The 17,959-nt window shown below is 50.5% G+C and overlaps 1 protein-coding gene across 1 annotated transcript in view; it reads left to right on the forward strand.

Annotated features, from left to right (window-relative positions):
* The window catches only part of LOC149430642 (uncharacterized), a 68,814-nt gene that overhangs the window by 17,642 nt on the left and 33,213 nt on the right, over positions 1 to 17,959 (forward strand). Inside the window, exons 2-3 of the mRNA XM_089666158.1 lie at positions 2,682 to 3,020; positions 12,397 to 12,723. Of these exons, the coding sequence (XP_089522284.1) occupies positions 2,682 to 3,020; positions 12,397 to 12,723 (666 nt within the window). The remainder of the gene's footprint in view (positions 1 to 2,681; positions 3,021 to 12,396; positions 12,724 to 17,959) is intronic.

The following is a 17,959-nucleotide window of genomic DNA, read 5'->3' on the forward strand; positions in this document are numbered from 1 at the left end:
CCTTCCCACATCCCGGGAGAGGCATTTATACCCGGGACTCCATCTGAGGATGGCCACCTTCGCACATCACGGGAGAAGTATTATACCCGGGACTGCTTCCCGAGGACTGCCACCTTCCCACATCGCGGAAGAGGTATTTATACCCATGACTCCTTCCTGAGGATAGCCACCTTCGCACATCCCAGGAGAGGTATTTATACCCTGGAATCCATCCCGAGGACTGCCACCTTCCCAATCCCGGAAGAGGTATTTATACCCGTTACTCTTTCCTGAGGATAGCAAGCGTCGCACATCCCAGGAGAGGTATTTATACCCTGGAATCCATCCTGAGGATGGCCACCTTCCCACATCCCTGGAGAGGTATTTATACCCAAGACTCCTGAAGGCAACCACCTTCACACATCCCGGGAGGGGCATTTATACCAGTGACTCCATCTCGAGGACAACCACCTGCCCAGATCCCGGGAGGGACATTTATGCCCAGGACTCCTGAGGATAGCCACCTTCCCACATCCCGGGAGGGTCATTTATACCCGGAACTCCATCCCGTGGACGGCCACCTTCCCACGTCCCGGGAGAGGTATTCATATCCGGACTCCATCCTGAGAAGAGTGTGGAGGTATGACAGTGATCTGTATGTACAGGAGAGGAGTGTGGGGGATATGACAGTGATCGGTATGTACAGGAGAGGAGTGTGGGGGGTATGACAGTGATCGGTACGTACAGGAGAGGAGTGTGGGGGGTATGACAGTGATCGGTACATACAGGAGAGGAGTGTGGGAGGTATGACAGTGATCGGTACGTACAGGAGAGGAGTGTGGGAGGTATGACAGTGATCGGTACGTACAGGAGAGGAGTGTGGGAGGTATGACAGTGATCGGTATGTACAGGAGAGGAGTGGGGGGGGGGGTATGACAGTGATCGGTATGTAAAGAATAGGAGTGTGGGGGGGTATGACCGTTATCGGTATGTACAGGAGAGGAGTGTGGGGGGTATGACAGTGATCGGTATGTACAGGAGTGGAGTGTGGAGGTATGACAGTGGATGGTATCTACAGGAGAGGAGTGTGGAGGGTGTGACAGTGATCGGTATCTACAGGAGAGGAGTGTGGGGGTATGACAGTGGATGGTATGTACAGGAGAGGAGGGTGTGACAGTGATCGGTATCTACAGGAGAGGAGTGTGGGGGTATGACAGTGATCGGTGTGTACAGGAGAGGAGTGTGGGGGGTGTGACCGTGATTGGTATGTACAGGAGAGGAGTGTGGGGGTATGACAGTGATCGGTATGTACAGGAGAGGAGTGTGGAGGTATGACAGTGGGCAGTATGTACAGGAGAGGAGTGTGGAGGTATGACAGTGAGCGATATGTTCAGGAGAGGAGTGTGGAGGTATGACAGTGGGCAGTATGTACAGGAGAGGAGTGTGGAGGTATGACAGTGATCGGTATGTACAGGAGAGGAGTGTGGAGGTATGACAGTGATCGGTATGTACAGGAGAGGAGTGTGGAGGTATGACAGTGATCGGTATGTACAGGAGAGGAGTGTGGAGGTATGACCGTGATCGGTATGTACAGGAGAGGAGTGTGGGGGTATGACAGTGATCGGTATGTACAGGAGAGGAGTGTGGAGGGTATGACAGTGATCGGTATGTACAGGAGAGGAGTGTGGGGGGTGTGACAGTGATCGGTGTGTATAGGAGAGGAGTGTGGGGGGTGTGACAGTTATCGGTATGTACAGGAGAGGAGTGTGGAGGTATGACAGTGATCGGTATGTACAGGAGAGGAGTGTGGGGGTGTGAGAGTGGACACTATGTTTGGAAGAAGCGGTGGGAGGGGATGACAGTGGGCACTATGTTTGGGAGAAGCGATGGGAGGGGATGACAGTGGGCACTATGTTTGGGAGAAACGATGGGAGGGGATGACAGTGGGCACTATGTTTGGGAGAAGCGATGGGAGGGGATGACAGTGTGCACTATGTTTGGGAGAAGCGATGGGAGGGGATGACAGTGGGCACTATGTTTGGGAGAAGCGGTAGGAGGGGATGACAGTGGGCACTATGTTTGGGAGAAGCGATGGGAGGGGATGACAGTGGGCACTATGTTCGGGAGAAGCGGTAGGAGGGGATGACAGTGGGCACTATGTTCGGGAGAAGCGGTAGGAGGGGATGACAGTGTGCACTATGTTCGGGAGAAGCGGTAGGAGGGGATGACAGTGGGCACTATGTTCGGGAGAAGCGGTAGGAGGGGATGACAGTGGGCACTATGTTCGGGAGAAGCGGTAGGAGGGGATGACAGTGGGCACTATGTTCGGGAGAAGCGGTAGGAGGGGATGACAGTGGGCACTATGTTCGGGAGAAGCGGTAGGAGGGGATGACAGTGGGCACTATGTTCGGGAGAAGCGGTAGGAGGGGATGACAGTGGGCACTATGTTCGGGAGAAGCGGTAGGAGGGGATGACAGTGGGCACTATGTTCGGGAGAAGCGGTAGGAGGGGATGACAGTGGGCACTATGTTCGGGAGAAGCGGTAGGAGGGGATGACAGTGGGCACTATGTTTGGGAGAAGCGGTAGGAGGGGATGACAGTGGGTGAAGCTGGAGTACACAATTCTCTGATTTGATATAGGTGACACAATGATAATTCCTTCCTCACTTTTGGGGTAAAATAAAGTTTGTTTATTTTTTTAGGGGCTCTGAAGGTCACAATGAAGACCCCAGTTGTGTCAGTCCTGAGGGATGAAGATGTCTCCATTCCCTGTGATATATATGATCTGAATTTCAGGAGAGCCATTTCAGTAGTATGGAAAAGGACATCGGAGAACGGCACGGAGTACGATGTCTATGAATATATAGATGGAAACGCGAAGTCATACAGAGAGGGATCTTACATGGAGACGAAGAAGATCCAGAATGGAATCGCAGAGTTGCACATCCCCCGGGCGCAGTTCTCTGATGAGGGGCAGTACTCCTGTAGGGTGATAAATACTCCAGAACTAGCTGAAGGTAGATCTACCCTACAGGTGTCAGGTGAGTGGAGGCAACCTTCCATATGATGGTCTTGGAATACTTTGTTATTATACAGGATTTATATAGCGCCCACAGTGTGTGCAGCGCTGTACAACATAAAGGCAGACATTACAATTACAATGCAATTTGGTACAAGAGGAAACAGAGGGTCCTGATCCTGAGAGCTTACAATCTAGGAGGAAGGGTTGAGTGATACAAAAGGTAATAGCTGTGGGGGGATGGGCTGATTTAGGAAATAAAAGGCATTTTACTAGGTAGAAGCAGGATAGGCTTCTTTAAAGAGAAACGTTTTCAGGGATCGTCTAAAGGTGGATATACAGGAGACAGCCGGACAGATTGGGGTAGGAAGTTCCATAGGATGGGAGAAGCTCGGGAGAAGTCCTGGAGGCAAGCATGGGAAGAAGTGACACGGGAACTAGAGAGCAGAAGGTCTTGGAAGGTTGGTTGATATTTTAAGACCAGGTTGGTGATGTAGCTGGGGGCGGAGTTCTGGATAGCTTTGTAAGTTGTTTGTATTTTGAATTTTAGTCGTTGGGTGAGTGGAAGCCAATGGAGGGATTGGCAGAGAGGGGTGGAGGACACTGAATGGAGGCCAGTGGAGGGATTGGCAGAGAGGGATGGAGGACACTGAATGGAAGCCAATGGAGGGATTGGCAGAGAGGGGTGGAGGACACTGAATGGAGGCCAGTGGAGGGATTGGCAGAGAGGGATGGAGGACACTGAATGGAAGCCAATGGAGGGATTGGCAGAGAGGGGTGGAGGACACTGAATGGAGGCCAGTGGAGGGATTGGCAGAGAGGGATGGATGACATTGAATGGAGCCCAGTGGAGGGATTGGCAGAGAGGGGTGGAGGACACTGAATGGAAACCAGTGGTGGGATTGGCAGAGAGGGATGGAGGCCAGTGGAGGGATTGGCAGAGAGGGATGGAGGACACTGAATGGAGGCCAGTGGGAGGGATTGGCAGAGAGGGGTGGAGGACACTGAATGGAGACCAGTGGAGGGATTGGCAGAAAGGGGTGGAGGCTAGTGGAGGGATTGGCAGAGAGGGGTAGCAGACACTGACCGGTTGGTAAGGTGGATGACCCTGGCAGCAGTATTCATGATGGAATGGAGGGGGTGGTGGCCTATGCAAAGGTAAGCCAATGAGGAGGGAGTTGTAGTTGAGGCGAGAGATGACCTGGGAGAGAATTTGGAGCTTTGTGGTATCATTGGTTAAAAAGGGGCGTATTCTGGAGATGTTGCGTAGGTTGAGGCACCATGATTTGGATGTGGGCTTGAGTGGATAGTTCAGAATTCAGAGTTACCCCTAGCACTCTGGCATGTAGGGATGGGTTGATAGTGGTGCTATTGATCCAGACCAAGAAATCAGGGGAAGAGGCCCGTGGGGGGAGGTAATATTATGAGCTCAGTTTTGGATAGATTGAGTTTTAGGAAGTGGAGTGACATCCAGTCTGATATGTCGGTGATACGTGAGGAAACTGATGGGGTGAGCTGAGGAGTAGAGAGATAGATTTGTGTGTCATCAGCATGGAGATGGTATTGGAAACCATGGGAAGCTATCAGATGACCCAAGGAAGAAGTGTAGATGGAGAATAGGAGAGGTCCAAGTACAGAACCTTGGGGAACCCCGACAGTAAGAGGAGTAGGAGAGGAGGAAGTAGAGTTGTGACACTGAAGGTGCGGCGAGATAGGTAAGATTCGAACCAATAGAGAGTACAGTCATGGAGACCAAGTAAATACAGTTTTTTGAGGAGGAGGGGGCGGTCAGCTTTGTCAAAGGCAGTGGGGAGGTCCAAGAGCAAGAGTACAGAATAGTCACCATTGGTTTCAGCGGTTAGTAAGTCGTTTGTGAGTTTTAGGAAAGCAGTTTCTGTGGAGTGTTGTGGGCGAAATCCAGACTCAAGGGAATCAAGAAGGTTATTCCCAATGAGGTGGCAGCTCAGCTGGTTGTAGACTAGATGTGCAAGGAGTTTGGAGGCAAAAGAGAGGAAGGAGATGGGTCTTAGGTTGTCAGGATTGATGGGGTCCAGTGAGCCCTTTTTAAGTATGGGGGTGACCAGCGCATATTTTAGAGAGTTGGGGAACATGCCAGTAGAAAGGGAGAGATTGAAGATATGAGTGAAGGATAGAGAGGGTGACCGTAGTATTTGCGAGGGAACAGGGTCCAGGGGGCAAGTGGTTAGGTGGGCTTCAGAAAGCAGTTGACCAACCTCCTCTATAGTAGCTGGGTTACACAAGGGAATTATAGATTGTGCAGGTGGACAAGGGGTGTAGGGTGAGGGAGATGTCTGGCGGACAAGGGGTGTAGGGGGAGGGAGATGTCTGGCGGACAAGGAGGGTAGGGTGAGGGAGATGTCTGGGGGACAAGGAGTGTAGGGTGAGGGAGATGTCTGGCGGACAAGGGGTGTAGGGTGAGGGAGATGTCTGGCGGACAAGGAGCGTAGGGTGAGGGAGATGTCTGGCGGACAAGGAGCGTAGGGTGATGGAGATGTCTGGCGGACAAGGAGCGTAGGGTGAGGGAGATGTCTGGCGGACAAGGAGCGTAGGGTGAGGGAGATGTCTGGCGGACAAGGGGCGTAGGGTGAGGGAGATGTCTGGTGGACAAGGAGCGTAGGGTGAGGGAGATGTCTGGTGGACAAGGGGCGTAGGGTGAGGGAGATGTCTGGTGGACAAGGAGCGTAGGGTGAGGGAGATGTCTGGCGGACAAGGGGCGTAGGGTGAGGGAGATGTCTGGTGGACAAGGAGCGTAGGGTGAGGGAGATGTCTGGCGGACAAGGGGCGTAGGGTGAGGGAGATGTCTGGCGGACAAGGGGCGTAGGGTGAGGGAGATGTCTGGCGGACAAGGGGCGTAGGGTGAGGGAGATGTCTGGTGGACAAGGAGGGTAGGGTGAGGGAGATGTCTGGTGGACAAGGAGCGTAGGGTGAGGGAGATGTCTGGTGGACAAGGGGCGTAGGGTGAGGGAGATGTCTGGTGGACAAGGAGCGTAGGGTGAGGGAGATGTCTGGTGGACAAGGAGCGTAGGGTGAGGGAGATGTCTGGCGGACAAGGGGCGTAGGGTGAGGGAGATGTCTGGCGGACAAGGGGCGTAGGGTGAGGGAGATGTCTGGCGGACAAGGGGCGTAGGGTGAGGGAGATGTCTGGCGGACAAGGGGCGTAGGGTGAGGGAGATGTCTGGTGGACAAGGAGGGTAGGGTGAGGGAGATGTCTGGTGGACAAGGAGCGTAGGGTGAGGGAGATGTCTGGTGGACAAGGGGCGTAGGGTGAGGGAGATGTCTGGTGGACAAGGAGCGTAGGGTGAGGGAGATGTCTGGTGGACAAGGGGCGTAGGGTGAGGGAGATGTCTGGTGGACAAGGAGGGTAGGGTGAGGGAGATGTCTGGTGGACAAGGAGCGTAGGGTGAGGGAGATGTCTGGTGGACAAGGGGCGTAGGGTGAGGGAGATGTCTGGTGGACAAGGGGCGTAGGGTGAGGGAGATGTCTGGTGGACAAGGAGCGTAGGGTGAGGGAGATATCTGTACAGTGGAGATCTCGTCACAAATTGTATCAATCTTCTTTTTGAAGTGATTAGCGATCTCCTGGGCAGTGAGTGAGTTAGTGGGTGGAGGTAAAGAAGGACGAAGTAGAGAATTGAAGGCAGAAAAGAGTTGATGGGGATTGTGTGAGAGGGTGTTAATGAGAGGGATAACATAGGTCTGTGTGGAGACAAGAATTGTATTTTTGAAGGGCAGATTTATGTTGGGCGAAGTCTTGCTGGGTCCTAGTCTGACACCATAAATGCTCCAGAGCACGGCTATGTTTTTTAAGGCATCTGGTATTGTCTGTTTGCCAGGGCTGTAGCGGTCGGGGCCTAATTCTTTGTTAGATATTCCGGAAGCAGTAATATGGGCGGAGTTAGAGATTCCGGAAGCAGTAATATGGGCGGAGTTAGAGATTCCGGAAGCAGTAATATGGGCGGAGTTAGAGATTATGGAAGCAGTAATATGGGCGGAGTTAAAGATTATGGAAGCTGTAATATGGGCGGAGTTAGAGATTCCGGAAGCAGTAATGTGGGCGGAATTAGAGATTCCGGAAGCAGTAATATGGACAGAGTTAGAGATTCCAGAAGCAGTAATATGGGCGGAGTTAGAGATTCCGGAAGCAGTAATATGGGCGGAGTTAGAGATTCCGGAAGCAGTAAGAATTACCAATAAAAACATTGATAGTTATGAATTCGGCTTCAGTTTTCAGTTATTGGTAGATTTTGAAAGCCTTATAAATTACATATAACAGTGCAGGTGGATTAGCATTCATACATGGCATGGGCGATACTACAGGTGGAGGTGGATGGTGCAGGTGGATGGATGCAGGTGGATGGATGCAGGTGGATGGTGGAGGTGGATAGTGCTTGGTGCAGGTTGATGGTGGAGGTGGATGGATACAGGCTGATGGTGGAGGTGGATGGATGCAGGTGGATGGTGGAGGTGGATAGTGCTTGGTGCAGGTTGATGGTGGAGGTGGATGGATACAGGTGGATGGTGCATGGTGTCATGGTGGAGGTGGATGGTACAGGTGGATTGTGGAGCTGGATGGATGCAGGTGGATGGTGGAGGTGAAGGTGGATGGTACAGGTGGATGGCGGAGGTGGATGGTGCATGGTGGAGGTGGATGGTGCATGGTAGAGGTGGATGGATGCAGGTGGATGGTGCATGGTGGAGGTGGATGGATGGAGGTGGATGGTGGAGGTGGAAGTCGCTCGCAGACATTTACCTGTGATGGGATAGCGAAGAGTTATTCAGATGATGCCGAGCCGAAGTGCAACGCTTAATACTTCATCCAAGATTATAGTTGCCAATGCTGCCCCTGACTGTGCCTGCACCCTGGCTGTGCCTGCACCCTGGCTGTGCCTGCACCCTGGCTGTGCCTGCACCCTGGCTGTACGCTGCCCCTGACTGTGCCTGCACCCTGGCTGTGCCTGCACCCTGGCTGTACGCTGCCCCTGACTGTGCCTGCACCCTGGCTGTGCCTGCACCCTGGCTGTGCCTGCACCCTGGCTGTGCCTGCACCCTGGCTGTACGTTGCCCCTGGCTGTACGTTGCCCCTGACTGTGCCTGCACCCTGGCTGTACGTTGCCCCTGGCTGTACGTTGCCCCTGACTGTGCCTGCACCCTGGCTGTGCCTGCACCCTGGCTGTACGCTGCCCCTGACTGTGCCTGCACCCTGGCTGTGCCTGCACCCTGGCTGTACGTTGCCCCTGGCTGTACGTTGCCCCTGGCTGTACGTTGCCCCTGACTGTGCCTGCACCCTGGCTGTGCCTGCACCCTGGCTGTACGTTGCCCCTGACTGTGCCTGCACCCTGGCTGTACGTTGCCCCTGACTGTGCCTGCACCCTGGCTGTACGTTGCCCCTGACTGTGCCTGCACCCTGGCTGTACGTTGCCCCTGACTGTGCCTGCACCCTGGCTGTACGTTGCCCCTGGCTGTACGTTGCCCCTGGCTGTACGTTGCCCCTGGCTGTGCCTGCACCCTGGCTGTGCCTGCACCCTGGCTGTGCCTGCATCCTGGCTGTATGCTGCCCCGGCTGTGCATTGCCCCCTGGCTTTGCGTTGCCCCCTGGCTGTGCTTTGCCCCCTGGCTGTGCCTGCATCCTGGCTGTACGTTGCCCCTGGCTGTGCCTGCACCCTGGCTGTATGCTGCCCCGGCTGTGCATTGCCCCCTGGCTGTGCGTTGCCCCCTGGCTGTGCGTTGCCCCCTGGCTGTGCGTTGCCCCCTGGCTGTGCTTTGCCCCCTGGCTGTGCGTTGCCCCCTGGCTGCACCTGGCTGTATACATTTTCTTCAGGCTCACCCAGTGATGGGACTCGCCTCACCCTGCTTTGAGCTTTAAAAAGGGTGTTGGTTGGGGCCGGATTGGGCAGATGTTTTTCAGCATGCAGACCCCCTGTGTATGGTACCTCTGCTCACCCCTCGCACACTCCCGTTGGTGCCGGTGATGGTGGAATCTGTCACGTCATTTCTTCTGTATTAGAGTCTAGTACACGCTCCAACCTGATTGTACACCGTCTAGTCCTGGATATGTAGATGGAACAAATGGTTTGGAAGAGCTCCTAGTTACTAATCTGATGTTGGCTGTACAGCCCCCACCTCACTGTGACTCCAGCATGTACTGCGAAGGGCGCCGGACGGTCTCCAGAATGGATTGTGGAGGTAGGTAGTCTCACTGTATGGTTGTTGGTACATAGACGGGAGATCATACAATCCGATTGTACAGTATGTTTAGCAGGTTACCCGCTCCCTTTAGTTACTATGGTCACTTTGGGTTTTCCTAACCATCTCCCTCTTCAGCAGCAAGGCCCAGAGAAGAATCTCTTCCCACATGGGGAGGACGGGGCTCAGCAGAACGCAGGATTTCCCGCACAGTCCCAGGATCTTCTAATCTCTATTCCAGTCCCATCTCCCCCAATCCTAGCCTTACCTACGTCCATCGAGAAAGATTTCCCAGACGGAGGTAGACTCCCACTCTCAGCATCTCCAGTCCAACACTTGCAGCCAAGGCATCTTTAGTTCCAGACGTCCTTGCGTATCGGTATCCTGGACCACTGGCCGTATACCACATAGCAGCTGGTCCAAGGGAGCCTCATCGCTGATGGCTAGTTCCGCAGGGACCGGCTGAATTTCAGGCCGTCTGTAGACATTCCCACTCAACAAAAGTCGATCTAATAATCCTAACAATCAACTTTTGTTGAATGGGTGTGTTGGAAAGTTTTAATTTGATAAGCCAATCAGCCGCAGTGCTGATCAGTGTATTCTGACAGTGGAGGAGTCCCTACTGCAGGAATACAATAGCACATCAAAGAGGAAAACTCTTCAGCCGTGTGGATGGGAGAATCTGTTCTCTATGGCCAGCTTGTGCAGATTGTTAAGGAAAGCAGAACCTTCTGTATGTAAGCCGTGCCTTCATGTTCTTCACTGATGACTGGAAATATACCTACCTTACTGTCCAGGAGTTCTACTACACCGTGGAGGGTGGAGTACAATGTATGTAGAGGGGTCTGTACACTGTGGAGGGTGGAGTACAATGTGTAGTAGAGGGGTCTGTACACCGTGGAGGGTGGAGTACAATGTATGTAGAGGGGTCTACACCGTGGAGGGTGGAGTACAATGTATGTAGAGGGGTCTGTACACCATGGAGGGTGGAGTACAATGTGTGTAGAGGGGTCTGTACACTGTGGAGGGTGGAGTACAATGTATGTAGAGGGGTCTGTACACCGTGGAGGGTGGAGTACAATGTGTGTAGAGGGGTCTGTACACCGTGGAGGGTGGAGTACAATGTGTGTAGAGGGGTCTGTACACTGTGGAGGGTGGAGTACAATGTATGTAGAGGGGTCTGTACACCGTGGAGGGTGGAGTACAATGTATGTAGTAGAGGGGTCTGTACACCATGGAGGGCGGGAGTACAATGTATGTAGAGGGGTCTGTACACCATGGAGGGCGGGAGTACAATGTATGTAGAGGTGTCTGTACACCATGGAGGGTGGAGTACAATGTATGTAGAGGGGTCTGTACACCGTGGAGGTTGGAGTACAATGTATGTAGAGGGGTCTGTACACCGTGGAGGGTGGAGTACAATGTGTGTAGTAGAGGGGTCTGTACACTGTAGACTCCAACCACCCTCTATGATCTAACCGTGCTCTAGACTCCAACCACCCTCTAGGATCTAACCGTGCACTAGACTCCAACCACCCTCTAGGATCTAACCGTGCTCTAGACTCCAACCACCCTCTAGGATCTAACCGTGCTCTAGACTCCAACCACCCTCTAGGATCTAACCATGCACTAGACTCCAACCACCCTCTAGGATCTAACCGTGCACTAGACTCCAACCACCCTCTAGAATCTATCCGTGCACTAGACTCCAACCACCCTCTAGAATCTATCCGTGCTCTAGACTCCAACCACCTTCTAGGATCTAACCATGCTCTAGACTCCAACCACCCTCTATGATCTAACCGTGCACTAGACTCCAACCACCCTCTAGGATCTAACCGTGCTCTAGACTCCAACCACCCTCTAGGATCTAACCGTGCGCTGGACTCCAACCACCCTCTAGGATCTAACCGTGCGCTAGACTCCAACCACCCTCTAGAATCTATCCGTGCTCTAGACTCCAAACACCTTCTAGGATCTAACCGTGTACTAGACTTCAACCACCCTCTAGGATCTATCCGTGCACTAGACCCCAACCACCCTCTAGAATCTAACCGTGCACTAGACTCCAACCACCCTCTAAGATCTATCTGTGCACTAGACTCCAACCACTCTCTAGGATCTAACCGTGCACTGGACTCCAACCACTCTCTAGGATCTAACCGTGTACTAGACTCCAACCACTCTCTAGGATCTAACCGTGTACTAGACTCCAACCACTCTCTAGGATCTAACCGTGTACTAGACTCCAACCACTCTCTAGGATCTAACCGTGCACTAGACTCCAACCACCCTCTAGGATCTAACCGTGCGCTAGACTCCAACCACCTTCTAGGATCTAACCGTGCTCTAGACTCCAACCACCTTCTAGGATCTAACCGTGCACTAGACTCCAACCACCCTCTAGAATCTAAGCACACATTGGCTTTTTAAGGCCATAGAGAGCGGTATGGGTGAAGTACGTAGAACAACTACCAAGCTGCACAGCTACATTTAACTCAGCAATGGAGTAGATGGGTGAATCACGAGACGGTGAGGCTGTGGAAAATCATTAATATTTGGCGGGTTATATATCATCTTTTTCCCAGCTGTGTATTTAGTTTTATCTGAAGTTCATAACCATCATCTCCATTGCTACCAGCATCACCACCAAGTTCATCACCACCACTGCCACGATAAGCCTCTATAATTGCCACCACCACTCATCATTGTCACCATCACCACACCATTATTAATATCACCACTAGCACCATGACCACCTCTGCCAATATCAAGCAGCTCCAACACCACTGCCATCTCCTTTGTGCAGCTCTTTTAGCCCCTCGCTGGCTCTGTGGCATCTCTCCTGTTCTCTGAGATGTACCTACCTGTGCTCTGGGAAAGAACAGCAGCAACTAATAAGACATTTCTAAGACTAAAAGGCCACCTAAGAGATGGAAAATCTTTCACCCAACCCAATGAATGCTCTGTAGTGCTTTCCGTCCATCACTAGGAATGTCTCCCATAGGAAATGCTCACTGCTGGTGGTGATAGATTTGGAGGGAGTGCAGTGGTTGTCTTCTCTGTGGATCATCTGCTCCACCTTTGGCTGCTTTTATTTCCTGTTCTATCTTCACAGATACTTCCTGAGGGTTATAAACTGCACTGTGGATGTGATCTCTGTATTTGTGGCAATAATGATTATTCTCTGTACAGTTCCTCCATCGGCTTACGTGACACCAAACGATCTGACCATCGAGTCGGGGACAGAGAAGACGGTGACATGTGAAGTTCACAACTTTTATCCAAAAGATGTTTCCATACGCTGGGGTCAGTATCATAAGGGATCATCTGACTGTGAGCTCCTAGAGCTCTGGACCTGTGTGAAGAATGTGCTTATTAATTCAGACGGGACGTACAATGTGACAAGTCTACTGACCCTGAACCCCAAGAAAGAGGATGATGGGAACACGTATTCCTGTATTATCAGGCACCGATCTCTGCAGACTGAACTGTCCAGGAATCTCACCCTCACAGTCACAGGTCAGTAATATCTGTTGTGTCAGTGTTAGTATTGGATCCCCATTGTGGTGGAAGGTGACATACAAGAGATTGAAGGCCAATTATGGATTACATTTTTTAGTTTTAGATGGGGGAGGGGATAGAGCCCCTTAATTGTATTACTTTCTGTATTGCGGGTTAAATTGTATGCCAGGCCAAATGAGAAAAACATTTAGAGTACTTATCTGCACGGCCTGCACATTTCCAGTTTTTTATATCTTCAAAGTTCCTGCAAGTATGAAAAGTCGTGTTGTAAGCTGACACAGAATTTTATAGGACTGAGTGGTGTCAGCCCTGCCCAGTTTTCTTGTGTCAAACTACTCAGATCCGCCTACTCTCCCATCCCCACAACACTGGGAGGGCTAAATACTCTCCTAGTCATATCACAGGAAGTGAGCACTGGGTACAGGACAGCTCTGAATTTCTGGCAGGATCAACAGGCATTTGTTGTACTTTGCAAACAGATACAAAACACTATCAATGGGATATTAAACAGACTAAAAGGAAGCAATTATAGACATTCATTGTTCGGGTGTACATACACTTCAAGGGAATTCCTTATGCCTCCTATCTATTTGATGGGGTCAGGAAGCGAGGGGGAAGTTCCCCAGTGGGGACATCAATAATATACAAATATTTTTAGTAGATCTTCTGTCAGAATTTTATTTCTAAGACGCTAAAAGAAAAAAAATAGTTGCACACCCTCCGGGCAGGTGAGAGGTGGGGAGGACTGGAGACTTTCAGAATGCTCTTGGTGATCTGAGCAGGTAGGTGAAAAACTTTCAACCTTCATCATCAAAGGGTCTGGTAAGTGGCTGCGATACTGCACAGCTTTCCAGCAGATCCAGGAGCTCACCAATACATGGCAGCCAGCTTCTGGTTAATGTGGAGTCAATAGATGGAATTAAACCAGGATGTCACGGATCCCCCACATGCCACGCCCACAGCGACTAGCTAACCGAGACGCGCACGTGCGGCCGTGACTTGGGGTAAGAGGGAATAAAGGGGACTTAACTTTGAATATATAAAACCGTATATAAGATCAGCTGTGATATCCTTCCACAGTCTGCACTACATCTGGAGACTCCACTCCAATCCAGCTGGCTGACCACACACGGGCAGATACAAATCTCACATGCAATCTGGTGCACTAATTAGAGTTGAGGAGCAACTTAGCAATCACACCCTTCTAGAGTCCCTCCAGCTATCCTACAGCTTGAACCCCAGTGTTAATCACTTTTCCACTGTCCACCCCCCCCCCCCCACCAGACACACCACAAGACGTAGCCTGCCACTACCCAACAGCTTTATCCGCAGAACGGTCTGCTGGGACACCACACACACACAGATTTCCGTCTGGCCGATCTGTTACCTTTTACAATCTGCACGCAATCTGCCCACACACAGTGCCATTGCATACAGATTGGCAATGAGCTTGACCGAGCGTTTAAAGGCACTAAAATACAATCCAATCTAATCTCTCCAATCTAATCTCTCCGGAGATATGAGCCCGAGCTTAAATACACAGAAGTCACTAATTAATTTTAAGATTTAATATCCCGAAAGTGGGCGGGGCATAAAATATGTACAAAGTATAAAAAGTTACAGAAATACAAAAAATACAAGAAGACACACAAATGACTTCACTATAAAATAAAAGGGAATAAAACAGAATAAAACTTTTACCGAGATCTATCCTGAGACTGGAGCAAGCCAGAGCGTCAGCAATCCGCCAGTCAAATAGAACCGGCTCCATATGAAATACAATGTCCGGGTACTCAATTTATGGGGATATGGACGTAGGCGGGACATTAGTCCTCGGCCAATTGACCCTGGGGGGTGTTCCTGTACCCACCCACAGGATGTTCTGGGTGCCGAACTGCCCAAGGTCAATCAGACCAAGACCAGCTTGAATCACCAAGTCGGGGATTGGATTTCCGACACCAACCCATCAGTCCAATCGCGACAGTACCAATCACTGTTCGACTGTTGCACTCCAGCGCCACATAACCATTTCCTGCATTTTCCTGGCATTCTACCTAATCCACAAATACGGTTTTTACATGTCGATGTGACCCACAGAGTGCCCAATCAGATGGAAGTATTTTCATCTCTCTGCAACTAATATTTTAGCTTTTATGAGGGATGAAACATACCCCTTTGATGTATGTATATTCTTTTAGAGCTCCCAATGTCAGGGAGACAACCGTTTCCTTCCCGGTTTCCCCAGAAGGTGACAAACCTTATTAGCACCCAGGTGTCACTTCTAGCCTGAGGAAGCTGCTCTGTCTCTTTTCAGATGTTAATTGATGACCATCTGTGTCTGAGTACCTATGACTGAATACATCTTTAATGACAAGGACTGAAACTACATTTAGGATTATATTGTCATATTTTCTACAGGTCACATCTTCTCTACTCAAATCTGTACATTTATGTCACACAGGATATGAGCCATAATATGCAATGACTCCCCCTTGTGGCTACAACATCTCCCCCTTTTCTGGGAAGGCTTTCCACAAGATTGTGGAGTGTCTGTGGGAATTTGTACCCATTTCTGAGGTCAGGGACTAAAGTCGGATAAGAAGACTTGGCTTGCACATTGAACCCAATACTTGGCACCAAAAACACCATCTGGCTTTCATTTGCTGTTGTAAGTCATCCCAAAGGTGTTCAGTAGGGTTGAGGTCAGGAATCTCTACAGGGCATTCAAGTTCCTCCACATCAAACTGGTCAAACCCCTGTGTGGTCATAGCAGGCTCCACTCTGAAGGGAAGACTATACACAGAGGGTGTCTTTGGGAATTTGTGCACTTTTGTGAGGTCAGGTACTGATGTTGGATGAGAAGACCTGGCTCACCATTGGAGTTCCAATTCATCCCGAAGGTGTTTGGTAGGGTTGAGGTCAGGGTTCTGTACAGGACACTCGAGGTCCTCCACACCAAACTGGTCAAATCATGTCTTTATGGAGCTGGTTCCACTCTTCGGGGAAGGCATCCCACAAGAGTTTGGATGGTGTCTGTGGGAATTTGTGCCCATTCATCTAAAAGAGCATTTTTGAGGTTAAGTATTGATGTTGAGAAGACCTACAGTTGTTCAGTAGGGTTGAGGTCAGGGCTCTGTGGTGGACACTGGAGTTCCTCTACACCAAACTGGTCATTCATGTCTTTATGGAGCCGGCTTTGTACACGGGGGACAGTCATGGGGGGACAGAAAAGGGTCTTCACCAAACTGGTCATTCATGTCTTTATGGAGCCGGCTTTGTACACGGGGGACAGTCATGGGGGGACAGAAAAGGGTCTTCACCAAACTGGTCATCCATGTCTTTATGGAGATGGCTTTGTACACAGGGGACAGTCATGGGGGAACACAAAAGGGTCTTCACCAAACTGGTACCACAAGCCTGGAAGAGCACAATTGTTTCCAATGTCTTTGTATGAGTATTAACCCCTTGCCATCCAGAGGATTCCCCCCCCGACCCAGTCATTTTTTGCGATACTGCGCTGCGTAGTTTTAACTGACAACTGAGCAGTCATGCAACGCTGCACCCAAATTAAATTTACATCCTTTTTTCCCCACAAAAAGACCTTTCTTTTGGTGGTATTTGATCCACTGTGCGGTTTTTATTTTTTTGTGCTACAAACAAATGCTGACAATTTTGAAAACAAAAACTATTTTTGACTTTTTGCTATTAAACATATCCAATAAAAAATGTTTAAAAATCAAAGTTCGGCCAAAATGTATTCTGCTCCGTGTCTTTGCTACAAAAAAATTCCAATACATGGTTTGCAGGAAAGTTATAGCGTCTACAAATGGTGGGATAGATACTGGGATTTTAATTTTTTTATACTAGTAATGGCGGCGATCAGCGACTTATAGCGGGACTGCGGTGGGCATTCTGACACTGGGGGGGGGACAAACTTACTGCCACTGACATCCCCAGTGACACCAATACGGTGATCAGTGCTAAAAGCCCTGACACTGTACTAATGGCACTGGGCAGGAAGGGGTTTACACGAGGGGCTATAAAAGGGTTACCTGTGTGCTGTGTTACTAGGGAGACATGCTGTGCAGAGATACAAAACAGCATGTCCTTGCTGACAGGAGAGAGACCTGTGTTGTTACACACAAGTCCCTCCCCTGTCAGCTTTCCAGGATGATCATTGAGTGCCGGCGGGGAATCGTGCGTGCGTACCCCCTACCCGGAAATACAAAATCACGTATATATACATGGCTGTGTGCAGCCCTGCTGCCCTGTAGCTGCCCTGTAGCAGTACTTCTACTATAGCTCAGCGGGCAAGCGGTTAATTCAGTGGAAACACCTGAAACCCATCTTTGGAGGGGGGGTTCACATATTTTCAGCCTTATAGTATATTTAACAGTTTGTCTTACCATTTGATACAAATTCCTTGGTACTTGGCAACCATTTATTATGTAAAGTAACCCGTAGTCCTACCTCTGATACAGTCCTATGAATAACATGGCTAATAGCATCACCAGGAACCCATTATAACGAGGCATCCAGACAACACGGGACAGAGCATCAGGTAGACACTAGGAAACCCCCTCACTTGTGTAAAGGGTCTCGGCCTCTGAAGATCCATGTCCAAAACCAAATATCCTGAGCCCTCACTCGTGTAAAGGATCTCGGCCTCTGAAGATCCATGTCCAAAACCAAATATCATCCTGTGCCCTCACTCGTGTAAAGGATCTCCGCCTCTGAAGATCCATGTCCGAAACCATATATCATCCTGAGCCCTCACTCATGTAAAGGATCTCGGCCTATGAAGATCCATGTCCAAAACCAAATGTCATCCGTAGCCCTCACTCGTGTAAAGGGTCTCGGCCTCTGAAGATCCATGTCCAAAACCATATATCATCCTGAGCCCTCACTCGTGTAAAGGATCTCGGCCTCTGAAGATCCATGTCCGAAACCAAATGTCATCCTGAGCCCTCACTCGTGTAAAGGGTCTCGGCCTCTGAAGATCCATGTCCAAAACCAAATGTCATCCTGAGCCCTTACTCGTGTAAAGGATCTCGGCTTCTGAAGATCCCTGTCCAAAACCAAATGTCATCCTGAGCCCTCACTCGTGTAAAGGGTCTCGGCCTCTGAAGATCCATGTCCAAAGCCAAATGTCATCCTGAGCCCTCACTCGTGTAAAGGATCTCGGCTTCTGAAGATCCATGTCCAAAACCAAATGTCATCCTGATCCCTCACT

The sequence above is a fragment of the Staurois parvus genome, unplaced genomic scaffold (assembly GCF_062004578.1).
Source record: "Staurois parvus isolate SC_StPar_1 unplaced genomic scaffold, SC_StPar_1.0 ptg002565l, whole genome shotgun sequence".
Classification (NCBI taxonomy): domain Eukaryota; kingdom Metazoa; phylum Chordata; class Amphibia; order Anura; family Ranidae; genus Staurois; species Staurois parvus.